Source organism: Perkinsus marinus, assembly GCF_000006405.1.
Source record: "Perkinsus marinus ATCC 50983 genomic scaffold scf_1104296959216, whole genome shotgun sequence".
Taxonomy (NCBI): domain Eukaryota; phylum Perkinsozoa; order Perkinsida; family Perkinsidae; genus Perkinsus; species Perkinsus marinus.
Window position 1 is genome coordinate 182,136 of NW_003206506.1, and position 25,154 is coordinate 207,289.

A 25,154-nucleotide genomic window follows, 5' to 3' on the forward strand; every position below is an offset into this window, starting at 1 on the left:
CCCCCCATGCTCCATTGGAAACCTGGTGGATACTTTGGCGCTACCAACATAGAGGTTGTGGAGGAGTCCGATATAGAAGCATACTCGTGCTGTTCACCCTTCGCCCTGAGGAATACTCATCATACAGTTAATCGTAGCGCTGGGGAGAAAGCCTGCCAGGCGATTGGTAATATGGTAGGGTAATGGCTAGGGTGTAGATCCTCGTTTAGGCAGGCAGCTGATGCAGGCAGCCGGAGAGGCCGCCGATGACACTACCAAAACGTGTGTCGAGGGAGCCCTCAACTTCACCATATCCTTCTTTGAATCGACCAACCCCAATGCTTGTGTGCTTAGCTGTCATGTACGGCGCTCACTGTTGTTCCTCATAAACATCTTATCCCTCTTCCCCTATGGTGACGGTGTAGTCATGCCCTCTGTGAAGCTGATGGCGAAGGCGGTGGTGATTGTGGCCGTCCATATAGACCGCTATAGCTGCAGCCTTATGGATATATTCCTAGCCGAAACTGCTGATATTGTATATGCTTTGAAGGGCCTTCACCTACTACTACGAGAGAGTACCGATGCTTCAACAAGCCAGTCTCGACACGTCTATCCTCAATTCGTGTCGGCAGCCTATGAATCTATGAGGCCTCAGCAATCATCTCCCTGTAGCCCTGGGCCGGTGTCAATACAGTGGACCTTCAACTCCAAGAAGGCCTCTGCCGCTGCTATCACTGGGGTACTCTCAACGGTAGCTCGCCTCCTGAAAGTCCGTAGGGAATACCTCGGCTTCGACTCAGTCGCAAGTGGAGATGTCTTGACAAAGCTTCTCAGCTGTGTGCTAGCCCTCGTCCCCGAGCTGGGAGATGATTTTGAGGAGGACCTCTTGTCGGCGTGTTGGGAGTGTATTGGGGCTCTGCCGTGGCTACCTCCTAGTCGTGCTTTGGACGTCCTGGATTTGGTCGAATCTAGCGGTTGCCCTCCTATAGAGCACTCGGCAGAGATCGCGAGCCTGCTTATCCATTCCCTTCCAGACGGAGCACTAGTGTGTGAGCAAGGGATAGTGTGGAACATTGCGACCCAAGCTGGTTGGTGGAAGGATGCGCATTGCATGAAGGCTATGGCAGAGCTGTGCCGAAAGGCTGGACCCCTAGAGGTGGACGTTGCGGACATGCTCTTGCGACACTTGGGAGATATACCTCATGAGAGTGATGTTCAACGGGCCTTGACACAGCTCATCCGTGCCTCTGGTGTGCACTCAGAGGCTGGTCATTCACGTTGCTGCAGGCTATGCGAGTCAGTAGGGCCTCCTGGCTCCACGCCGTCGCTTTGGTGGTCCGAGGTTCTCATTGCGAGTGGTACTAAGATAACTGAGAAGGAGTTGACCCTTGCTACTACTGATGACAGCAGGGAATGGGGGGACATGCTCAAGCATGTTCGCTCACCTGCCTTGCGTGGAGAGGAGCCCATCTGGAGGTGTATAGCTGCTAGCCTTCTACATATGGGCTATATGAAGCTCAGCGATGGTGTTAGTAAAGAGAGTGTGGCTCGGCAGTTGCTGCAGATGCTCAACTCAGCTGATAGATCCCGAGCGACATGTAACGCTCATCTTATTTTCGCCACTGTTATTACTCTGTCCTTCGTGGAGGGTGCCTCTCGAGACCTCTTTGCCCACGACAACACCGATGGGGCATGGGCCTGCCTCAGTCCGTTATTCGGCCGGCCCACGGCCCATGATAAGCCTTCGGGCCGTTCAAGAACTGACAGTAGTTACCTTCGTGTCACACTGCCATGTATGGCGAGAGCAGCCACCAATGGTGTCAGTAGAGACAGCAGTGGTATTGGTAGTAAGCTTTCAACATCAGTTCTAGCGACAGCACGCGACCTCGTTGCTGGCTCCAAATGCGGCAAGTCATGCAGTTTGTGCCAGTTCGCCTATGGACAGGTCGTGAAACTGGTAGGTAAGCTCACTGGAGAGGTTGAACCTTATCGAGCTTTGGTGAACAGTAACCCGCGAGTAGTGTTGGACCGAGGAGAGGATAAGCTGCCACCGCCGCTGCCAGAGATATGCAAACCATTTATCTTACCAGCCCTCTTTGCCGCTCATATCAAAAGGTGCCGAATACGTTCTTTATACGATACTGCCGACATGGGCCAGGCTTATTTCCGCTCTGCCCTTATCCCCGCTCTGTCATCTCTATGGTATGGGGGGCGGCATGCTGTGTGCCTCCTATTGGATCTACCCTCAACTGTTACAAGGCTGCGGTCGGATAAGGAGATCGTCATGCCTCTGGTGGGGGAGTCCTTGGTACAGCTTATCTTGAACGCCCTTCTTGCCGAAGTCGAAGAGGATAACCTCAAGCACTATGTACTTCAGCTTGTACGCTTTCTGAGCCTTGATGATGATCCCAATGTCACCAACACCGGTGCCATGGAGGACCTCGTCACTGACTGCTTAGCGGAGGTCCTCGCCCATGGTGTCTTTGCCGTGCCCTTGGCCCAGATTCCTTCGGGCTCACTGGATTACGCAGTTATGAGGGTAGTCTTGGACATATATGGTGGACGTCATTGCTTGGACACTATCGTGGAGGCCGACTGTGGTGGTCTCCTCTTCATGGTCCTCTTGCGTTTCGCTCGGAGATTCCTCTATGGGACAGACTCGTTCGATACCATAAAGGCAGCTACCAGTGAGAAGGTGGATAAGATACTGGCCCACAGCGCTAGGATCATTGGCACCAAGGGTCGACTTTCGATGGCAGCCCATAGTGGAGGAGGAGGAGAGCCTCCGACTAAGAGGGCTCGTTCGAGTGTGAACGGAAGGACCCCTGACAAGGTGCACGCTATGAAGTGCTACTATCTCTACGTCCTCAAGCTCATCACCGATACATCCATAAAGGGCAGCGAAGAGTCCGCATGCTACTGTACAGCTTTAGCTCTGCTCTTGGACATCGCGAATGAGGAGGTACTGCAGCTGTACTGGTCTCAGAATCTCAATGCCGTTCACAAGCTCACTCTGAATGGTTCGCCCTGGCAGGCCTCGGAGGGCGAGGCCCTTCTACGTCCCTGGAAAAGTCTCTATCACCGTGCCCGACTTGAGGAAAAGCTAGCGATGCTGTCCACATATATGGTCGAACTACCCAGGGTGGGGTACGACCAAGCCCGCTCCTATGCTAAGGGGCTTCCTAAGCAGGTCATCACTGACCCGCATTTACGGATCATGTTTGGTGGTGACCACACACGTCTCGAGGAAGGGCAAGTGAAGACAGTACTATCCTATGTTTTCAAAGAGATAACGTACTCCCCTCCAAGGCCTGACTGCTGCATTGAGGGTATACTAGTGCTACTGGCGGACCTCCTCCTCTTCCATTATGCGGAGACGTGGAACGACCCTTATGGAGAGCTGGAGACGTTGGCCAACCAACTCGACAAGCACTTGACAGACCTGCTGCAACAACGTGATGCTGCAGCGGGTGGGACGTTGAGCATTGCTCTGGCCAGGGCCCTGGGCTCCTTAGGTCGCTGGAGGTACAACCCTGCTGTTATCGATCGCTGTTCTGTCACCAACCCGGGCCACCGAGCTAGAATAGGTATCGAGGATCCTCAGCAGGCTTGGTGTGACAACAGTAACGGTGAAGGTGTCGCCAAGGAGCTCGCCGTCCATCTCTTGCTGACCTACATTGTTCCCAAAATGGGCAGCGCTAAATACTCCTATTTAGCACAAGCCATCCTTACTGCCATGGGAGGTGGCAACTTCCTTGAATCTGCTGTTGCAGACGATCTACTAAGCAGAGTAGAGGCTGAAACCCTCTGGCCGTATCTCTCCACCTCTTACAAGGTAGCCTCTGCCACTGATGAGCGCGGTCTTGCCAAGGATGCTTCCCAGTGGACCGTCCAGACTTTGGCCAGATGGGTTGTCCGAGAGTTGCCTGGCACACAGAACAACACCGTTAAAGTCCGTCGACTCATGTTGTCTGTGGATCTTCTATTGAAGCAGTCCAGCACAGTAGCTTCAGAGGTATTGCCAACTCTAGTAGCTGCATTGCTGTACTCCAATAAGGATACCCATAAGATGCTGGAAAAGTTATTCCAGCATATGCAGGAAATTCTCGGGTCTAAGTCGGCAGAGCGGCCAGTGTTAGCTGTCATCATCGATATCTACGAGGTGGTCGAGTCTTGGGCCAGCAAACTCGGTAACGATAAGCTTAGCCAACGCTTGGCCCCACGACTACTGATACTATTGCAGCGAGATAGACAAGCTACGTACCTCTCCCTCTCTAAGGCAGCTGAGAGATGCGAGATGTGGTCTCATGCCCTTATGTTCATAGAGAAGGCCTACGCTCCACCGAGCACTACGGTTATGACTTCCGACGACTACGTCCATCTGGCTACGGTCTTTTCCAAGATGACTCCCGATGCAGGCTGGGTCGCGGCCAGCGAGGCCGGGGCATTGGCTGTTGCCAAGAAGCAAGACTCTGCCAAGATATGCTGTGATGGGGTGGCTGCTGATGGTGTTATGGATGACAACATGACTCTCCAACAGAGGGAGGAAAATTGGATCCGAAAGGCCGCCTTGTTGGGGAAGTGGTCGGTACCCACTGTGGAGTTGAAGGAGTCATCGACAGTAATAGATGCCCTTGTCAGCATTAAGGAGGGGAGTACTGCTTTCAACGTCACCAACGCCTATAAAGGTGTGGCTACCCAGCTGAGCCTCGGCAAGAGAGAATCGACACTGATGGAGCAGGAGTGTCGTCAGAAGGCCCGGACTCTATTTGATTTGGAATGGTGCCTTACCAATAGGAGCAGCCTTTGTCTACCGCAGACTCTACGCGTGCGTGTAGGGACGGAGGACGCTGACAAGACTGTGGGTAGGCCTGCAGTAGCGATGGCTGCGATTCGAGCTGTTGGTGGGAATCCTCAGCAGTTGAGCCACCTCCTATGGGAGCATCTCCATGCTTTACGACGAGCTGGGAGGTCTGAACTAGCAGAACGGGTTGGAATAGTGTGTCGGGCCCAACCGGAGATCTACCGCGAGAAGAGCGTCCTGTTCATGCTGGAGATGTCTAAGGTCTATCGAGATCTCGGGAAGATCAACAAGTCTCGCGAGGCCTTGGAAGATGTTGCACAGCTACTAGCAGGTCGGGGAGCTCAAGATGCCGACAAAGATGTGGCGTGGTGCGTGAAACTAGACAGATTGCGGTATAGCTGTTCTAAGAACCTTATGCAGCCGCGGGAGTCGATCCCAGTGTTCAGAGAGATCCTAGCAGAGGCAACAAGTCTACCTGCCAAGAGGAGGGCTCGAGGGCACTTTGCTTTTGCACAGTATCTCGATGGTTTGCTCGAGGAGGAAGCTAGATATCAGTCTGGCTTATCGAGAACTTTGTCTACCCAGAAGGTTCTGCAAGAGATCACAGTGCAGTACATGCTGGCCATACAGTTCGGCACCAAGCACGAGTTATTGGCACTGAATAGGATCCTGCGTATCATCTGGGATCAAGGCTCGGGTGCTCTCGTCAACTTAATCCCGAGAGAGTACTTACCGCACTATGAGAAGTGCATCGGTGACCTTTCGAAGCAGGTGAGGTTCATGTTCATGTAATCAACGACTTTGCTGTTGTCTCAGAAGAGCTCCAACCCTTCAGTGTCAGCCACGCAGATACTCGAGAACGCTAGCGACAGCAAGCCCTTGATAATACCCGAGATTTGGTCATCTCTCGAGACCCACACGCGGGACCTTTGTAAAGTCCTATTCGTCCGATGGCATCAGAGGACGGCCGATCAAGTTGGCTCGGTTATTCGGAACCTAGCGGAGCGATGCGAATCGGACCTCGAGATCCCGCTGCGTGTTTGGTTCACGGCATTGCCTCAACTGCTCGCGAGGCTTCACAATCCTGACGATCTTCGCACGCTGAGGATTCTCCACAGCTTCATGAAGCAAGCAAGATATCCGAAGGGAAGTACGAACTCCCTCCGGCTGGGCTTTTTGGAGAAGACCAAGACCTCTGGTGAGGAGGCTCACAACCTCACAGTCACCTTCGTGTGCAGTATCATTAGCAAACTCTTGGTGAAGTACCCCAGACAAGTAACGCAGTCATTTTGAGAAACTCCCTTCCACATATTTGCTTAGAGTCGATGGCACGTACTACCCTTTATTGTCAACCACACCAGTGGCGATCCGAACAGGAGTCGTAATGCTCCTCGGTTTTTCATCGATACGATGAAGGTTCTGCATGAGAAGGCTCTGCCTGCTGCAATTCAGGCCGATTCTCAGGGTGACCTTGGCACTTTCAATTGAGCTCTGAGATTGCTCTATTAGGTGTCGAACAGCATAAGATGCTTATACGAGAGCTCTGCAACTTGTGTATCGACACCAAATGTGAAGCCGGGGACGCCAACTTCTCGACGCTGGCTTCCTTTCCCAAGCTTCAGAGGCTTATACGGGGTGGCAGAGGCTCTCCTAAGATAGTTATACCACTACAGCAACACATCGGGTAGATCTGTATAGGAGCTGTTGTCGCTATCAGTGTAGTTGTACTAGATACAACGCACGGTTGGATTGTGATGATGAAGATTCCGTAGTGGGTGTTGCCAGCTGGGGCCCGATGGTGAAAATTATGTCAAGTAAAGCAAAGCCGAAGAGGATAGTCATGTGTGGGACGGATGGCAGACAGTAAGGAGGTCGTGCCATGTTGATCACTCTTGAGTTTTTCTCACAAGGTATCCCTTTCTGGCCAAACAGGAATCCAACGGTGATATGCGCAAGGATGCTAGAATGATGGATTTGTTTACTATGATAAACCATAACCTAGATAGCCATTCCAAGGAAAGTCGTAATGCTAACGATGGCGAAGAGCCAAGAAGCAGTCTTCTCAAGGGAGTAGGCATGTGGCTATTGAGCGTTCAGCAATACGTGTCTCCTTTTCAGGTTAAACTGCGAACATATGCTGTGATATGTTTGTCGAGTGCCGCTGCTCTGATCGAATGGATGACGGGTTTCCAGACTATGCGAGAATGTATTTCGACAGCAGCTGCGAGAGTTATAGAAGAAGAGTCTCCTTTCGTGAAGTTGCTCAATACGCGGGTTAGGGATGACATTTTAGCGCCTAATGGGGCGACGGCATTCGCAAGGTTGTTGCGTGAGAACCCTCCTGTGTTGCAGCATTGGTACTTCGCACTCGCCCGCGATGCTGATCATTGGCTGAATATACGCAATAGGTTTATCGCCACACAAGCCCTTTGGTGTATGGTTGGGTATATCATCGGTCTCGGTGATAGGCATTGCGAGAATATAATGTTGAGCGATGTGGATGGAGAACTCACTCATGTAGATTTTGATTGTATATTCGACGCTGGTCACAAGCTGAAAGTGCCAGAAGTGGTGCCATTTAGGCTGACCAGCAACTGTGTTAGTGCCATGGGTGCTAATGGTGTCGAAGGGCCATTCCGCTGGGTGTGTGTTGAAGCAATGTCAGTGCTGCGAGCTCATAAGAAAACTCTTCTATCTGTGATGTTTTCCTTTGTTGCGGATCCCGTAACTCAATGGGCTACAGCAGCTAGAACCAAGCAGTTCTCATTACGTGGGGGTAAAACTGAGGCCAACTTGGTAGTGGCACGTGCCAGCGATAACGCAGATAGGACGGTGAAGGAGGTGGAACAAAAGTTGTCCGGCGTAGTGTTCCTCGCCAGAGCTGTTACTTCTGATGGCAGTCACGATGGGGGTGCTCAAGATCCTCTGCTGCTCCCTAACGACTTTCAAGGGGATTTCCGAGGGGCGAGTCTCAGCGTTGAAGGGCAAGTTGACGAGCTAATTCGAGTTGCGACTAGCACGAAATATTTAATCCGCATGTACATCGGCTGGATGCCTCTCCTTTGAACAATTGACTTAACGTAATGTTTCATTTTTCATTCATAATTTCTGTTTAGTTTGCGAATCGTCTTTTCCTATAGCAGTGGTGTTTGTGGCTACGACAAATCTGACGAGTCGTTCACTGGCATAACACGCGTCTATCTCTGCGAAAATAGCAGCTTTGGCTGCACCGAGAGTTACTTCTTCGAACCTCGTTGCTCAACCACCTAATGAGGCACGTTCGGGCGGCGGATATACTTAGACGAGTTCATTCTGTGTCGATGTCTCGCATCTCAGGGGAACTAGCGGAAGCTTTCCAGGGGCAGGGGACCGTCCACTGATATTACTACGTCAGTATGATTCAAGCCGTGCACTACAAAATCGATGAGGACGTTGCAGGGCATGAAGAAATATATTCATGAAGAGTGGTGATCACGTGTTTTGTTCCCGATAGTCCCTCGTACGCCTACAATGAAAACCCTCTGACAGAAAGCGCTGTAGGCCTCACATTTGGTCGATGCCTAGGCAACATTTCCGAATACGAACATCTCGTGAAGAAAAACGTAATCGCAACTGTACACTGTGTGTGAGGATTGATAAAGAATGCATTGGCAAACACATTGCCTACGTCCAATCATCCACCATGTGTATGCATTGTGACCTTCACGAATGGATCGATGCTAGTCAGTGTTCTGTCAACTTTTTTCCAAGATTTAAGCATCCTACATAAACGGCCAACTATTATTCATGGGGTTATGACGGCGGCAAGGGCCGGACTTGGAGATGAAGCTGGGTTCCCCGCCGAGGCGGGAACCACCAGCTCTGCGGAAGCTTGTCAATTCGGTCTAGTGACTACACAACTTCGACTTGAGTTGAACCGACACCTCCTTTACACAACAGAGCTGGTCAGTCAGAACGTGCTTTGGAATGCAATTACCATTCAGAGGCATGGTTTCATAACATATCCTCTTCACAGTCGAAGAATTCCTCACTTTCTCGACTCGATGGCACCTCACCTGTCGCACTTCCGGCTACCTCGCGATGCTGTTGCCGGGTATTCAGCACTACTACCTGTGTGCTGCAGTAACTCTACGAACGTCAAGAGGTCCTACTACCTCGGAGCCTGGAGCCGTATCACTATCACTATGTGATATGCTGCTTCCTTGGATCGGGGCAGGGGTGCGAAAATTATCGACAACAACTCCTAGTGTAACATTATTCCCAGCGTACACCAGCATCCTTTCGCATGCCTGTAATAGCAACTGCTCCGGAGAACTTCGCAGGTCTGAACCCACGTTGACAAAAGAAGAGCAGTCCATGCTCTGTTCGTCCTTGAACAAAGGGATAGCCTTCTTTACCATTCTAACACATTCACCATACATACCACCCCAAAGGTACCTGCCTTCAAACTCCATCACGCCGCTGCAACATCCCACATTTCTGCCGCTAGCTTGTAATACACAGCAGCGTTACCGTCTTGTACCACGTTCTCCTCAATATTCCTTGTAGCTGCTTCCACGATAGGAATGTACTTCCGAAAGGCCAGTCTATTGACGTTCTCAACACCTACGAGCAAATCCCCTGCCTCACTATACTAGGAGTCCACCTTCCGTGTGAGTTTCGATGAGCTCATTGTGAACCTCCATGAGTACACAAATATCCACAGCATCCTTGACCGCCTCCAGAGCGTAACTACCAATGCTAGAGGGATCAATCGCATAATATCCAACTTTTCCAACGCTCTCTCAAAGTTCTCCCTGGCCTTTTCCCTATTCTTTCGCCTCCACAGTATCTTCCCTAGAGTGTGGGTAGAGCTCGCCACCAACGGAGAATCATCACCACATGTACGCTAGAAGGAGTGCGAAGTTCGCGATGGGATGAGCAGTATCAGCATACCTTGAAGATCTCAATGGCCTCTTCTGCGTACTCCTGAGCCTCAGCCAGATTGTTCAGATCCACGTAGCACTTGGCGACGCTCATGGCCGCCTTTGCTACCAGAGAGGAACCCCCGACTGCCAGGAACTTTTCCTGATACCACTAGCACTATACGATAGGCTCGAAGAAGCTGATGTACTCAACTGAGTAGAATTTATGTGCTTTCTTGCAAAACTCCAAGGCCTCCTCATTACGACCTCGACGCTCTAACACTATCCCAAGACCGAGGAAGACACCACCGAGATTACTGATGACGGGGAGCTTATAACCCTTACCATAGCCAGTGACTAAATATTCTACCTGTCGCTTTCAGTGCCACGACCCTCAGCTACTTGCTGTTCTATCAGGGATAATGCTTCTTTGAAGTACTGCTCTGCCTCCTCCAAGTTCCCCATTGAACTAAGGCAACTATGTTTCCAACCATGTTCTCACTCCATCACTAACCTATGAGTATGTCCGATATTCTCGCACAGCGCGGGGGACTTCCCAAGCATCTCCTCTATCTCCTTGAATAAGGCTAATGCCTCAGTGAGATTACCCTGCTTCCATCTCGTGAATGCGCATGCCTATGAAACTCCTCCCTATATTACAGCGAACCAGCTCCCAAGCTCACTTGCACTGCCTTCAGTTTAAAGGGATCACCAAGTTCTCGACACACAGGTAGGATCTCATCTAACTCCTTCTGACACTTCCTCAACCTATTATGACTATTAATGATCATCACCTTTGAGTGCGCTAACCTGTAAAGGCCGATCCAAACGTCGAACAACTTGAAGAAAGTAGAAAGAGTGATGGCGCTCTCGAGTCCCTTCTCCGCTTTCAAAGAGAAATACAGTTCCTCCAACTAAACCACGGTGGCCTCAGTCACTGACAAGGAACCTCAGTCTACTTGTTCTTCATTCTCGTACTGCGTCTCGACACGCTCAGGCTCCGTTACCAAACCAGAAGGGGAGAAGTTCCGGCCCCTACTACCAGCAGGCATTCCCATCTCCAGCGAGGCAACAACTTACTTGATATCCTCATATGTAAGTCTATGGTTGGATCCTTCGAGAGCAGCGGCATTCTCTCCCACTCTCGGGAGCTCAGACACTTCCGCACTCGCGCTCATTTCTGATGCTGTGCATTCGGAAGACTCTCCCGCCGTCATCCCTGAGACCTCAGCCCGATTGCCGTCCAAGAGTGATGATGACCCAGCCTCATCTGCAATCCCAGTCTCCTCCTTATCATGTACCGGAATCGTTTGTCCCTCCTTTCTGGTGGATCCCTCATCGCTCATTCTCTCGGATGACTCCGCCTCCTCTACTGCAGAAGAGTCTGCCTTCCAAACTCCAGGGAGTTCATCACTATTCAGCACCGTGGCATCTCCCCCGTCTACTATAGGGACCACATCGTTATCAACTACTGAGGGCTCTCCCACATCCCCGGTAGGAGGAACGCTCTCATCAGCCACATCGGCCTTAGTGGATTCCGCCATATTCGAGCCCTCTTCAGTTTCGACGGGTACTTCTCCGGTATCTCTTTCTGTCTTCTTCTTAAGAGTCTCTTTTAAGTGCCTCATGTACTTCTGCAACGTCTCCCTCTCACACACAAAAGCGTCCTGTTTCTCCGGGGACCGAGGCATCAATTGGATCTCAGGCAGGTCTTCCATTCTACAGTTCGCTGAGGAGGAATAAGGTCACTCCATCATCCTACCATTGTATCTTATTCACTACGTTTCGAGTCTATATTATAGAAGCACCGCAAGTCGCTGAGTCCCGAGCTCCTACTGGAGGGAAGTTTGTCAGAGTTGCAACTGCCAGGAGAGTCCATATTCGAATACCTCGTCGCATACGATATCACACCTTGAGCGTGTCGGCGGCGTAGGTGGAGGGAAATGGGTTAACGCGAGTTTATGAGCTTCTTCTACAGCAGATTCGAGGTACCATATCAACTTGCTATTTTTCTTCCCTTTTTTCTTCCGTTTCATCATAGCGTCAAACAGAAGCTCCACTGCTGGACGGCAGGATCTACCACGGCCGAGATCCTCATCGGGATCGCACCCTATGACACTCACTCCGCCTCTTCCTCCGTCGGCTCGAGCTTATCCTCAGCTTCATCGATTTCATCTGCAAACTCCAGCGATGGCTCGACCACACGAGGAGGGGGAGATGTGGCCTTGTCCTCCATGGGAGGTACTCTCGAGTGGATCTACAATTGCTCAACCATAGACAGAAATTTCAGAGCAAGTACAAACTCTGGTAGAGTCAGCCACGACTTCCCCTTCGGACTCGGAATCAATGTTGTCCCAACGGCTGTAGTCGATGGGTGCCATTATACAAGATAAAAATTTCAAAGCCACACTCTTGATGCGACTAGAGTAGTACACTCGAAATGATATGATGCATGAATGAGTTGAGAAGAGTAACCGCCGTAACTGCATAAGTGTCTGTCTTAACTTCAGTCCTTCCGTTGCTTGTCTTCCTTGCTAGCCTAGCATATGTTCCATGAGCACTGTGTTGAATATGAGTTACAAACCACTTCTTAACGATTCGTGTTGAATTGTCTAATCCCATCGAGACCGTATTTCAGATGGAAGAAGAGGCAGACATCATATTTATTGAAGATTCAGTCTCAGTTCGATTGACCACTCAACACCACGGAGAGGAATATCGTGCGGAAGCGTGTGAAGGCAGCCACTACTCGGGCAAAGCGAAGCAGCACCTCTATACGCAATAGAAACAAAGCCCCTGCTGCTACCAATACATCCAGAATTGCTGATGATAAAGGAAGAGAATTGACAGAGATAATTTCTCTACAGTAACGTTAGCAATAGTTCATCTACGCAGTGGTCTCCATGGCCGCTTTAATCTGAGCAATGACCTTCTTCTGCTCAGTAAGCTCAGCCCTGTAAGACTCCTCCTTAGCAGCGTTGGCATGACGAACCTGTGGGGGCACCTTCTCCTCATAGTCTGGTACCTGATCCACACACCCAGTAGCCACCAGGAGCCTACTAGTTATGAAGTACCTCTCTCTTAGAAACGTAAGTCTGCAGGTTGTGCTGGGTTATGCCCATCTTCTTCTCGAGCTTCTTCAACTCAGCACCGAGATCGACAAGCCCGGCTACTTCCATGTAAGTGGTCACATGTTCCGACACGACGTTCGCGATGGTTCTGAAGCGACCAACATATACTATGTTCAAGATACTCGTAAGCTCACCCTGTGGGAACCGCACCAGCATCATCAATGACATTGAGGGAAGAGAGCTTGGCCATAGTCGCTATATGATCAGCGATCTTGGGCAGAACACGTCGAGCCTCTGGATCCGCTGCCCGGATGTAGGCATGAGGCATCGCCTTGGGAGGCAAGCCAAGCGAAGCAGCCTGGGACCTGATATACCGAAACACTCAGGTGTACTCATACTACGACTTCCTCAGTACCTCAAGGAGGAAGTGGTGGACTGAAGTAGCACCATCTCCTCTTCTACAGCGAGATTCCTCCATGACATCACTTCTTGAGGGTAACTGCCACAAGAGGGAGTCCACTGTGGTCATAACAAGTAGATGATCCTCACTCAGCAATAACGATGGATTCGGCCTTCGTAATACCATCAGGAATCCTTTGATAGAGCTCCTCTGTCACGAAGGGCAGCAAAGGGTGGAGAAGCCTCAGGCCACGGTCCAAACATATGTACAATACCTAGTGGCAATACCTATTGAAACTAGCAGTAGATTCTACCTCTCTAGCAATCCGAAGTTCCTCAGAGTCACCACCCTCAAGAGCACGGAAACGCTTCTTGACGAGTTCAAGATAGTAATCACAGAAATCGTATAGCCAGAAGTTGTAGGTGGCAGTAGTGGCATCACTGAAGTTGAACTCCTTGATACCCTTGTTCGCAGCACCCGCAGCATCCGAGAGCCTGAGGGCATACACAGCAGTAACGCATGGCTAAGGTAGTACACTCTTCACACCGTTACCATTATGAACGCCAATTGTACGCGATTTGACATAGCCATTTCATATCAGTTCTTAGAATTCATATTATGTTCAATTATAATTCAATATTAATACATACTAACTCGACTATCCTATGTACGATCATGTTACCTTGAAAGGATCCACTTGTCCTCCCACTCAAGTTTAGCATCGAGAGGTAGACCTCTGGACTTGAAGCTCTCCCCGAAGTTAGGCAGAGCAAACTTCATTACATTCCACAATCTGCAGGAGAACGATACTGTACCGAGGCCTCTCTCGAGATGAATCACTTATTGCAGAAGTATCGATAGGATACTACTCTGTTGATGTCGAGGTTAATACTCCGAGCCTGGCCAGTGTAAGCCAGCAGGCCGAATCTACAGCGAGATGGTGGTCCTAGGAACCATAAAGTGATAAGCAGCAACAGCACCTCAGAGCATCAGAACCACACTCAGGAATTCCATCAGGGAAATCCTTCTCCTGGCCCTTCATAGCCTTCTTGATCTCCCTCTCAGGCAAGTTACCTGTGAGCACATGAGACCTCCCTCTACACAGCATTGCACCACCCTACCATGCTTCAGCTTCTCCTGTAGCTCAGGGAGGCCAATACCCGACATAACCTCAAGAGGGTCAATCACATTACCAAGGGACTTGGACATCTTACGCCCATGAGCGTCACGTACCTACGGCACGAACTATTCCGAGGCTGGAACCTAGGCTATAAGAACCCACCATAGAATGCAAACATACAGTGTGGAAGGGGAGCTCGTCAGTGAGGGCCAAGGACATCATCACCATACGTGCTACCCAGAAGAAGAGGATATCGTGTCCAGTCTCGAGGACAGAGCTGGGGAAGAATGCCTTCATGTCGTCAGTATTCATGTCAGGCCACCCAAGTGCAGACATAGGAAGAAGTCCACTAGAGAACCTACGGGAGAACCTAGTGCCAACATCATCAAAAACATAAAGACTTACCAGGTGTCCAAAACATCGGGATCCTGAGCCAGCTCGATATCACTCTCGGGGATGCCGAGCTTCTCCGAGGCCCGCTCCAATGCCTCAGCCTCATCCCGCCCGACGAACCTACCATACCACACCTCTTCCACATTCCTCTCAGTCATGAGACTACCACTGCTCCTCAGTGTAGCACGGCTTGACCACCTTATAGGCCGGAATGCGGTGGCCCCACCACAACTGACGAGACACACACCAGTCACGAATGTTTTCGAGCCAGTTGAACCAAGTGCTCTCGTAATAGCTAGGCTCGATCCTTAGCTTGCCCTCCTTCACAGCTTGGACCTGTTGCCAAGGCATCCAACCAACTAGCGGATCGCCCGTCCTCACCCCCCGAGCAGCCTCCTTACTGCAGTCCATCCACCACTGTGGCTTCAACACAGGTTCCACAATATCCTTGGACTTAGAACACAGAGGGACCTAGAGAGACAAGAGTGAGTTGTCGAGATACCATATACCCTACCTTCATGGCGTTGTCGGTCTTGCCAACGAAAAGGCCAAGCTCCTTCAGCCGTTCCTCGACAGTCCTACGAGCGACGAAACGATGTTGGCCAGCGAACTCACCGCAATTATCGTTCATAGTGCCTGAGTAACTCTTCGACCAGCAGTGTACTATACAATGAGCCTACCATCATCGTTCAGAATGTTAATCTCTGGCAAGTGATGTCGGCGACCAATAGCAAAATCGTTGGGATCATGGGCCGGTGTAATCTTCACACAACCAGTACCAAAGTCCATAGAGACGTAGTCATCAGCGATGACAACCATCTTCCTATTGGGGATGAAGGGGTGGACGAGCTCCTTGCCAATAAGGTAAGTAAAACGATCATCCTTAGGGTTAACAGCCACAGCAACATCACCCAGCATGGTCTCCAAACGAGTGGTGGCGATATGAACAAACCTACACTGAACATACCATCACCAGCTGCCACCATCGGAACCTACTTGGTAGGGTCCTCCTTGAGAGGATATTTGAACTCCACCAAAACACCAACCTCTACCTTAGCATCAGACAGGCCAGGGATCTGAGAGTAACCGCAATAGAGCAAACACTAAGGGGTTACGATTACCGAGAGGAGGGTCCTCTTATCGATGTCGATGTGATCGACCTCAAGATCACTAAGTGCAGTGCGCAAATAGGGACACCAATTGACCAGCCTGGTGTCACGATAGATCTTGCCTTCATCGTAAAACCGAACCTGTATTACAGTCACGTCTCATTACCCAATGGCAACGTAGCTTACGAAGGCCTCCTTGACAGCAGTGGACAGGTTATCATCCATGGTGAAAAACTGGCGGTCCCAGTCCAAGGAACCTGAGCTAACCCTATTAAACTCCAGTACTGGAATACTTTCCGCAGCTAGGCTCAAGAGTTTCTTCACTAGGTATACAAGGTTATACGCGAAGTATACAAAAACCAATAAGAATTGACCGTAGAATTCCTCAGACTTCTCATATTGTCACCAACACATGAAGTTGTTCATGTGCCATGCATGCAGGGTGCATATATTCCCACACTGTGAATCTGGGCAAGGTATCGGAATCATTACTCGCTAAACGCTCCATCTGTTTGCAGATGGTGTTGCCCTTCTCGTTTTTCCAAGCCCATACCTTCTCAAGGAACCTACACGAACAGCAATGAAGGCAGCAAGGCACAAACATAAGGACTCACTTCTCACGGCCAAGATCGTGCCTAGAGAGACCCTCATCACGCAAGAGCAGATTCTCGACAACAGACTGAGTGGCGATGCCGGCATGATCAGTACCTATCAAAAGCAAAATGATCCCACCAGGAATCGAACCTTCGCGGGTTTGACATACCGGGGATCCACAACGTCTGATGACCCATCATCCGATGCCACCTAGTCATACTGTCTTCGATACATGCCATCAAAGCATGACCAAGATGAAGGGTACCTAACCCAATCCCGCTATTCTCTAACTGTCTTGACCAGCTTACCAGTGACATTAGGAGGAGGTACGCACATGACGAACTTCTGGGAATCCACAGTGTTCATGGCCTTCTGAGCATCAGCGTGGAAATATCCTTGCTTACGCCACCAGTCATACCAAGCAGATTCTACAGCCACAGGGTCATAAGAATCAGCCTGAGTGACCATTATCCCACCATTTTGCCGCGACAATATACTACCATCGGCTCGGACATGTCCTTCTTCTCACCAACAGGGGTTTTATTCACATAAGGTTGCTTCTTCTCAGGGACAGGCTTCGTTTCCTTCTTACCTTTACTCTTGCCTGACACAATGCTGTACACTCTATTTCCCCATCCAGTGATAATGGAAGCGTGCCTACTACCTTGAAAGAGTGCCTGCTTTTCCTCTTTACTCATCTTGTTTTTCTTACCGGCCTTCTCCTGTTTCTTAAGCTTTTTCAATGCCGATTTACTAAGACCTACTCACCATCTAATCCCCCTTCCTCGGCAAGCACCCCAGTCCTCTACTACCTTCGGGGTTCTCAGCGGTGACATTCTCTGTATGATCCTGCACAGAGTGTTGTGCGAGCTCGTCATTCTCCGACATAGACATTAGTGGGCCTCGAAGAGGTGACTGTACTAGAAATGAGCAGAGCTGAGGAGAGGCACTTTACGTCTATCGAACCATCCAAGAAGGGTCCTAGTTACTACTCTTTGTGGGTTGAGGCGGATGTAAGCACGATCAGCAGCACGACTTAGACGCGACACCACGGTGAAGTCGAAAATTTCAAAAAATTTTCTACAAAGAGTAGCACTCTAAAACCAGCCTGTGAGCCCCATCCCATATATCCGGGATCTCCCAACGATGTACAATGTCTGCGGATAATAGGGACGGCGAGATACGAAACAACTCCACAGATATGTCTAAATCGATGACATGGGCGCGCGCGAATAACAGCGCACTTGTATGTCTGACCACGGCGGACACTCCTATTGAACTGAACGCAAGGGATCCAAGGGAGTACATAACATCTGATGAAGCACAAGCTTATGAGGTTTCATGTAACAAGAGAAGGATGGTATTGTAAAACATAGAGGACAGCGACGCTCATCGTGTAGCGTCAGGGAGAATATGGTCTCTATTATACTCATGTGCCACATGTGTTATGTTGCCAATAGACCAATAATCTACGGCCATCATCGATGGGACATGTCCGCTCCACTGGGCAGTGCAGTTATCCAGCACCTCTCTCATGAGGTCATCCTTGTTCACTTGGAGTGACGTCAATGGGAAGGGCACTGGTATAGAAAGAAAGTGGTTGACGAAAATCAACCTATTCTGAACCGAGGTCCGATCGGACGAATTCAGAGTGGACTCGCTGATGAACTCAAACTTGCTGCCTGAAAAGAATAGGGTGCACTCCGAATCGACTGCAGCAGCGATATTACTTCGAGCGCTGATGGTGCAGTTGAGCATTTCCCTAGTCTGCCACGCATAGTTATTTTCGGCTGTAAACTGATAGAAATTGTGGTCCCTGAGAAATGTACATAAGATACTGAGCAGTCACAATGCTAACAACCCACCAGGCCGGGCAACCATCAAAGCTATTGTCGTTGTTCGAATAGCAGTCATGCTGATTGATGACGACAACCTGTTACAAAACCTCTTGCTGAACAATGTGCACACACCGTACCCTCTTATTCGTGTCAATCATCTCCTGCAGAGTTGGCCATGGTGACCGCACAGCTTCTCCTAGGATCCTCATGGTCTCGTTCTGGGCGTCTGGATGCACATACATATACGGTATCAATGGTTCCATCGAATACTCCAAAGCAGTGAAGGTTTCACCATAGAACTCATTGACAAGCATTATGACCTAACACCAGCACGACTACCGCTCCTGTCCTCAGCTGTAGCCTAGTTACCTCTCGTGGGTTGGCAGCGAGCCACTCGGCCACCATCTCCATCTCGTCACGTAGTACAAGTGTGCCAAGAGCGCACATTGCATGACAAAGTCGTAGCGGCTCTTCCATAGTGCTATTATGAGGGTGAATGTCGAGTAAGAGGCCTCGAATACCATGTTCCAACTGATAGGATAGCGAGTGCTATAGACATCCGTCCCGGGATCCACTCACTTGTTGTTTAATATTGAAGTAGTGGTTGGGGAGGACAAACCTGTCTTGGAGTGATGAGAAGCTGTTATGCGTCGATGGCAGTGTTATCTGAACATTTCACTACAAGCAACACCACGACGGCTCCACTACTTGAACAACGGTCTTCTGGCAATTTACGACAAGGCCATTACAACCACCAGGCTCCCCTTCAGGAGGTTGCGGTATCGCAGAACTGCTTATGATCTCCCGACCTGAAAACCACACTGAGCATCCAATCCAATGAGAAAAATGCAATACCGACCTGTTTGGAACCTCAGAGCGCCAGCCAGAGCTGTGAAGGAGACGTTATCGAATACAAGCGGATCTCGTGCCCTATGAATGATATAATGAACATCACGTCCACACATTCCTATACCAGTGTGGGAAAGTATGATCAACTACATGTGTTGGCAACAATAAGGAAATTCTGAGGAAACTTCGAGAAATTCTTGTTGGTCTCTCTGTACCCTTCTACCCTAAGTCGTGTGTAAACTCCTACAATTAGCGAGCAAACTGCTGAGCTCAGCTTAGGAAGGCCAACATATATTCCAACAGTGTCCTATACTTACAATGCCCATATCCCTCCAAATAGCGCTGATGGGAATACAAGTGCCATTATACCCGTCATGATCCGTCCTTTAGTGTGCAGCTGCAAGGCACTAGCTATCGCCTGATGATCAACTCCACACCATCCTATATTCCTACACTACCCATTCTTACATCAGTGGAGCCCAGGTGCCGCTCAGCCACATCGACTTCCTTCAGCGTGAGTGCAGCTGTAGTGAACCATGGTCCCAGTGAAAGTTCAGAGAGCACCGTTGTTACGAGAGCGACGATAGCCATAATACTAGCGTAATATACACCTGCAGACCCGCCCTCTTCATCATCATCAACACAGCAACCAACTTCTCCCACCTTCGCTGTGATAGACCATAGTCGACATCGGACACCGCTCCACTTGGTTGTTGCAGTCAGCCAGTCTTCCCGAATGGATACCCCTATACCAGCAATAACGTTGCGAGCGGCTCATGCATCCTACGCTGTGGCCGCCAGTGTGATGCTGGTTGCAGCCGCAAATGCTACAGTCACAACTCGGGGGATCAAACCTTAGAAGAATGACCAACTGACTTATGCTGTGGCCCTAGCAGCAGACCTACTGGATTTCCACATTCTCCCATGCCAGCCCTTTCCCACTCCGACCCACGCTACGGAGGTTAACCCCGCCATTGCAGTGAGCAGCTGGGCAACAGCCAGCACACCACCAATCATCTCTAGCGATGTAGCCAAGTAGGAGTTGCATAATAACAAGATGTAAGCCGACTGGAAAACAACCAGAGCCTGTCCCTGCACCGACCTATAGGTTCTCACTAAGGTCCACATGAAGGTAGCTTGATGCATCGTGAGCTGATTGTGCGGTGGGTGCTGCCACCTCTGCCCCCCTGGGGGGATACCCCCGTACCTGCATCTCTCCTCATAATCACCGACTTGTACAGCCATCTCTAACTCACTTATCTTTGACCAGCTGTTTATGTGCATGATAGCAAAAGCGGAAACGGAACCACCTACCGCTGGAGACCTCCCACCAGTACTTCCTTCGACGATCAAATACATAACGGGCAACCACAAAGCATACCAGCATCACCAACTGAATCTACAATCAGGAAGCGGTAACACAAGGACTGGTAACTAGGTGTAGGAGCACTCACCAGTGAAAGAGTCAAATCAGTGGCCGACAGGGAATGTAAAGGGTCAATGACGTCTTGTTTGAGGGATACTATTGACGCCCGTATATACCTGATGAAAGCCATCAGTACAGCATTAGATACTACTAAGGGCCTACCCATCAAGAGAAGAGCACTCAAGCAACTCCACTGTTATCGCCAATACTTGCGCTAAGCCATCCAGAACACTCTGTACACAGTGGGATAGAAGAAAACACCACAAAGATTTGACTTCCTCACCGAGTCAGCCGCGGTAAGGCCGTATCTCCCTACGAACAACTCCGACCTCAGATTGTTGATGTTTTCATACATGATGGCAAGCAAGCTAAAAGCACCCTAGTATTCCGAGCATCAGTGTAGTTCGCCCTTACTCTCGGACTTGGCCTGTGGTAGTAGGTACCACCCAATCGGGTATCCTACATCCCTCACAATTATCAACCATTGTCCGTAGTGGCACCACCTGAACTTAGCAATGCTACAATCGACGATATCGAACAACAACATAACCTACAACATCCTCATACGGTAAGTTGAAGTCCTCTGCTGAACAGAAAGCCAGAGCTGCTCCCACGATAGAAGTCGCCGTCCCTGAACCCAACAGTGCATAATACGCCACGAGCTACCCAGCTGTTACCCGTCTCATCAACCGGTTTAGCAAGGACGTTATCGTATCTAACAATTGCGCCGATTGTGAGTGCAATAATGTCAGTAGGTGCTTACGTGTGGTCCAGAAGGTAGTAGCTGGTCATGCTGGTCACAACCGATAAGGACGAGAACACAATACCTCCCATAAGAAGGGCCTCCACAGTGGCGAAACGTTGAAACCTGCGGCGGCAACTAGATGGCATCATCACAGAGAGGCATGCACACCTTCTGCTGGCCATCACTGCTATGGCACTAGCCACACAAAGGAGGGCAATCTCCACTCCGACAAAGAGGAAACCTAAGGAATAACAATCACTCTTCAAGCGTTTCTTACCACCCAGCTTACCTAGTCTTATACGAACAATGGATACCATCAGCGATGTTCCAGTGTCGAGATACTGTTTAGAAGTTTCGCTAACCTGCAATCATTTGATCGCCATGAGAATTCAATGCCATATCTCATGAGTACCGTTGAATAGACATCCAGAAGCGTCTTAGATATCGTAGACATGTCGATGCCAGTGGAGGCCAACTTGTCCAGGACGTCTTGGCGGTTGAGAATCTCTTCTAGTAGTACCACCATAGCATCGAGAGAAGACGCTGAAAGGCGACTTCAGTGATCCGGTGATTGCATCGTCTCACTCATCTCGGTGACAAACTTATCCATAATCTCGAGGAACTCATTCCAACCTCGACTGACCCGAACTTGATACGTCCAGGAAAGAGCTGTTATCTGCGATGGTGGACACTACATACCTTCTTCTCATAGATACGTACACTACCACAATAACAGCAATCGTGAGGAAGTAGAGGATGAGGGATATAAGAGTCGACCACTTGGAGTGGAAGCCGCGACCGAACGATGCCAGCAGTGGTCTCTCTAGGAATAAGGCGCGGAAAAGAATCTGTTGGACAAGTCCACAGGGAAGTATAAGGTGAGCGAGCTCTTACGAATGCTGGTGCTGCAACTGCCATGATTGCAGAGAAGACCATGATCTGATTACACACATGAATCGAGAAGACGACGATGGCGATTGGTGTTACCGGAAGAGAGCTGCTAACAGTCTCATCCCTGATGTCCTCGAGCACTCGGCACCATTGCTTCGCTTCATCACAGGATATGATCGGCTCGAACAGCTTAGGGATTCCGATAACTGTGGGACACGGAATCGAGAACCATTATGATCTTACACTTACTCATCAACACTAGTACGACAACGAAAGCCCCTACAGCCAACACTCCTCCTGCTATCTTCAAGGCTCTATTGACTCGCCACTGTTGATCAGTGAGGCACTACGATCAAAATCTTAAGTCTTGTCTCAACCACAAGAGCGAGTCACCTTAATTTCACAGCGGAGATGTAGATCGCGGTTTGTCGAAGTCACCACCGCAGTCCCTGGCTCCGTGAAATGGAAGGTGTACGTCCCTGAGGATGGATATAGCGAGTACAGGGCGCATACATACACGTACCTGCAAGGCGGGGGTCACCACTGTAGATAGGAGCCACGGCTGCATCCATAGGGCTGCCGTCCTTCTCTGCTGATATGACCTATTTGGGAAGCCCCTAAGTAAACGGAGAGTCATGAGCCATTACATTGACGAGTAGTCTATCCTTGTCATCAGCCTCAAGAGGATGCTCCTTATGAAAGATAGCACCAGGGGGAGCTGGTGGATACCATCCAAAACTGACGTAATCACCCTTGTCAACGGTAAGGTACGATGGACTCCAATACACTTGGCCCTAAATCGGAGAGCTCCTCCATCAGAAGCGTAAAGATAGTGAATTACCTTAGTCCTCCAGTGCCACCACTCCTTACGACAGAGTGATACATAGTGATGCTGATCCTTATGGTGTCTCTGCACAGTATTCGTTGGCTCAATAGATCCTTCTTCTTTTTCGTCAACATTCACGGTGACTGCGAGTGGAGACACTCCCTCGTTTTCCTGCGTGTTTGAGCCGTCGTTGGACCCGATTGCTGCCATCAAAGCACGGATGCTACAGTGATACTGATAGCCTTTACTCAAGTGTAACAAACACAACACTTCCACAATGAGAAAACTTATTGAAATCAAGGCATTTACATTGTACCTACTCCGCCAAAGTGCCAACATAGGGATATTTAGATTCGAACATCTGCGCCCAGTCATCGAGCTGCTCAAGCTCGTGCTTGTTAAGCTCCTGAAAGATCCACCATCATCAACCTTTCCAAGGACTACACACCTCTCCGTTGTCGTCCGCCTCATCCAGTATACCTTTAGCTAGCAACCGAGACGCGTCGCGACCAGCAAATACATGATATCTGCTTTCAAGTGGGTAGCAGCCTAAATGACGGGTTCGTCTCACCCTCCACCAGGACCGTAAAAGTCAGGCCTCGTCCACACATTGTACACCTTGCCTTTCACACCAATGAGGATAGGCGTATCATTCGATCCATCATAGGCGCTCAGTTCAGCTGCCTGTAATAAGACAATCCCTTAGAGCAGTGTGAAGGCCATCTGACCGTCCAACCAGCCTTAGTGGGTATGGTCATCCGAGCGACTCGCCGCTCCCACTCCTCCTGCTTACGCCGTGCCCTATAGTTCTGATAGGTGTCGTACCTGGCGTGAGTGGGACTTCGAAGTACCTCATAATACGGAAGGTTACACCAGATAAGCTGCGAGGACTCCGCCTACAATTGCCACCGCATTGGTCCACTTACTCGTTGTATCTTTCGACATTCAAAGAAGGACGAAGGTCTTGAGACAAACATGCTCTACTACCTAATTTGACCCCCTAAGATCGTTAACAACTCTACAAGTAGCCCTTGGAAGGAACGTGACGCAAACTGGTGACCATTCATCGCAATGGGAAATATATGATCCTGCTCATACGCGTAGGGTTGTTTTCAGATGAACTTCTTGAGGATGAAATAACACAGTGCGAGGGTCATCAGTATTATGAAGTTGACAACGGCTTGCTCTGAAAACAGGTATACTCTCCTCTACTCACGAGAGATGCCGAGGCATTTCGAATCTCCGCCACTAACCGTCTCGATAGTGACCATACGGAATCATATAAGATCCTTTCGGCTAGCTGTAGACTATGCAGCGTGGTCTAAGATATCCACTGCCAACTACACAGTGTAGCTGATAATTTTTTAAAGGCCGTCCAGTCACTGGACTCCAGTGTTCGAGTTCTAGTACTTCCAAATTAATAGAAGCCACGCATTGTAACAAGAGCAGATTATGGAAAGCATGCCACGTGAGACGGACGGCCAACGCTAGTTAATCTTCTCATAATGAGCCCCAGCCCAAACTCGACCTACCTAACAATGGATGCTGCCCCCCAAGCAGCGTGTTTTTCTTCCTGGCCTCCTTTTCGAGATCAGCCTTGGCTTGTGATGCCGAGGTCGGCAGAGTTTCCATGGGGACTGCCTCAGCGGCATTCACTTTGTTGGCCCTTCGACGTAAGAACCCCATATTGATGAATTAGAGACGATGGAAATATTCTGACAGCAACTGTACGTCTCGAGCAAGAGGAATTCCAGACTACCCGAGGGAGCAAGATGCTCACCTACTTGAAATCTTAGCGGAGCGATGCTACTCTCATGAAGAGCGCATTTTTACACGGATGGCGGCGGCGGCACTGTAAGTCTACGTAGTATTATTAATTTGCATCCCTGCATCTGTATTCCCCTCCCCCTGTGGCCCTTATTGACGATTGACTAAAAGATCGTGACTGAAAGTATGAGAAGAGCATCATATCATGGCGATGGAGGCCCGGACCCCTACATCCCCCAAGATCGCCAACAGCCACAGCATGGTAAACTATCGGCTCCCTCATCACCACTCCCCCTCTCAGCTTATGGTTGCCCACCTCCTTGTGCCGGCGGCCTTGGGGAGCCTAAACCCTTCTTGCCTGATACAAGGTCTATGGACTCAGCCACCTTGGAGCAGGTAGTCGTACCATACGACGACCGTTTCACTCATGCTCGACCC

General features: G+C 49.9%; 8 protein-coding genes across 8 annotated transcripts in view; 2 read left to right on the forward strand and 6 right to left on the reverse strand.

The window, feature by feature from the left end:
• Positions 1–6: 6 nt before the first annotated feature.
• On the forward strand, positions 7–5,575 carry Pmar_PMAR026548 (hypothetical protein; the record flags this gene model as incomplete). The annotated part of the gene is made up of 2 exons (XM_002773252.1): positions 7–179; positions 214–5,575. The coding sequence occupies 2 exons, from the start codon at positions 7–9 to the stop codon at positions 5,573–5,575; spliced, it is 5,535 nt and encodes a 1,844-aa protein (XP_002773298.1).
• A 618-nt stretch (positions 5,576–6,193) lies between these two features.
• Pmar_PMAR026549 (conserved hypothetical protein) lies at positions 6,194–7,849 on the forward strand (the record flags this gene model as incomplete). Its single annotated transcript, XM_002773253.1, has 5 exons — positions 6,194–6,248; positions 6,293–6,467; positions 6,515–6,646; positions 6,694–6,853; positions 6,902–7,849. The coding sequence occupies 5 exons, from the start codon at positions 6,194–6,196 to the stop codon at positions 7,847–7,849; spliced, it is 1,470 nt and encodes a 489-aa protein (XP_002773299.1).
• Positions 7,850–9,037: 1,188 nt separating this feature from the next.
• Positions 9,038–11,405, reverse strand: Pmar_PMAR026550 (hypothetical protein; the record flags this gene model as incomplete). The annotated part of the gene is made up of 13 exons (XM_002773254.1): positions 9,038–9,072; positions 9,114–9,220; positions 9,259–9,388; positions 9,429–9,514; positions 9,553–9,671; positions 9,719–9,850; positions 9,872–10,004; positions 10,058–10,156; positions 10,202–10,323; positions 10,371–10,455; positions 10,498–10,601; positions 10,647–10,722; positions 10,768–11,405. 13 exons carry the CDS (start codon positions 11,403–11,405, stop codon positions 9,038–9,040), a joined length of 1,866 nt encoding a protein of 621 aa, XP_002773300.1.
• A 1,021-nt stretch (positions 11,406–12,426) lies between these two features.
• Pmar_PMAR026551 (valyl-tRNA synthetase, putative) lies at positions 12,427–17,262 on the reverse strand (the record flags this gene model as incomplete). Its single annotated transcript, XM_002773255.1, has 26 exons — positions 12,427–12,712; positions 12,762–12,906; positions 12,953–13,123; positions 13,174–13,257; positions 13,308–13,432; positions 13,472–13,652; positions 13,841–13,951; positions 13,999–14,085; positions 14,139–14,232; positions 14,280–14,391; positions 14,441–14,636; positions 14,684–14,791; positions 14,838–15,007; positions 15,053–15,142; positions 15,186–15,307; positions 15,352–15,623; positions 15,668–15,747; positions 15,793–15,921; positions 15,967–16,037; positions 16,273–16,346; positions 16,395–16,488; positions 16,544–16,639; positions 16,683–16,830; positions 16,875–16,978; positions 17,039–17,134; positions 17,187–17,262. The coding sequence occupies 26 exons, from the start codon at positions 17,260–17,262 to the stop codon at positions 12,575–12,577; spliced, it is 3,174 nt and encodes a 1,057-aa protein (XP_002773301.1). The 3' UTR covers positions 12,427–12,574.
• Positions 17,263–17,763: 501 nt separating this feature from the next.
• On the reverse strand, positions 17,764–23,159 carry Pmar_PMAR026552 (hypothetical protein; the record flags this gene model as incomplete). Its single annotated transcript, XM_002773256.1, has 34 exons — positions 17,764–18,056; positions 18,105–18,190; positions 18,240–18,307; positions 18,350–18,532; positions 18,582–18,743; positions 18,792–18,878; positions 18,921–19,021; positions 19,072–19,142; positions 19,379–19,479; positions 19,530–19,672; positions 19,725–19,807; positions 19,849–19,915; positions 19,967–20,153; positions 20,178–20,268; positions 20,318–20,460; positions 20,516–20,603; positions 20,650–20,720; positions 20,771–20,855; positions 20,902–20,990; positions 21,042–21,118; positions 21,165–21,202; positions 21,251–21,355; positions 21,401–21,473; positions 21,522–21,594; positions 21,645–21,775; positions 21,818–21,908; positions 21,958–22,080; positions 22,127–22,171; positions 22,220–22,329; positions 22,373–22,469; positions 22,517–22,602; positions 22,647–22,725; positions 22,771–22,917; positions 22,965–23,159. 34 exons carry the CDS (start codon positions 23,157–23,159, stop codon positions 17,764–17,766), a joined length of 3,669 nt encoding a protein of 1,222 aa, XP_002773302.1.
• A 106-nt stretch (positions 23,160–23,265) lies between these two features.
• On the reverse strand, positions 23,266–23,707 carry Pmar_PMAR026553 (membrane associated progesterone receptor, putative; the record flags this gene model as incomplete). The annotated part of the gene is made up of 4 exons (XM_002773257.1): positions 23,266–23,355; positions 23,398–23,476; positions 23,521–23,633; positions 23,678–23,707. 4 exons carry the CDS (start codon positions 23,705–23,707, stop codon positions 23,266–23,268), a joined length of 312 nt encoding a protein of 103 aa, XP_002773303.1.
• A 354-nt stretch (positions 23,708–24,061) lies between these two features.
• Pmar_PMAR026554 (hypothetical protein) lies at positions 24,062–24,635 on the reverse strand (the record flags this gene model as incomplete). The annotated part of the gene is made up of 2 exons (XM_002773258.1): positions 24,062–24,135; positions 24,482–24,635. The coding sequence occupies 2 exons, from the start codon at positions 24,633–24,635 to the stop codon at positions 24,062–24,064; spliced, it is 228 nt and encodes a 75-aa protein (XP_002773304.1).
• Positions 24,636–24,866: 231 nt separating this feature from the next.
• Pmar_PMAR026555 (hypothetical protein) overlaps positions 24,867–25,154 on the reverse strand; it is a gene marked incomplete at both ends in the record, with an annotated part of 1,103 nt that continues 815 nt past the window's right edge. Inside the window, 2 exons of the mRNA XM_002773259.1 lie at positions 24,867–24,894; positions 25,033–25,074. Of these exons, the coding sequence (XP_002773305.1) occupies positions 24,867–24,894; positions 25,033–25,074 (70 nt within the window). The remainder of the gene's footprint in view (positions 24,895–25,032; positions 25,075–25,154) is intronic.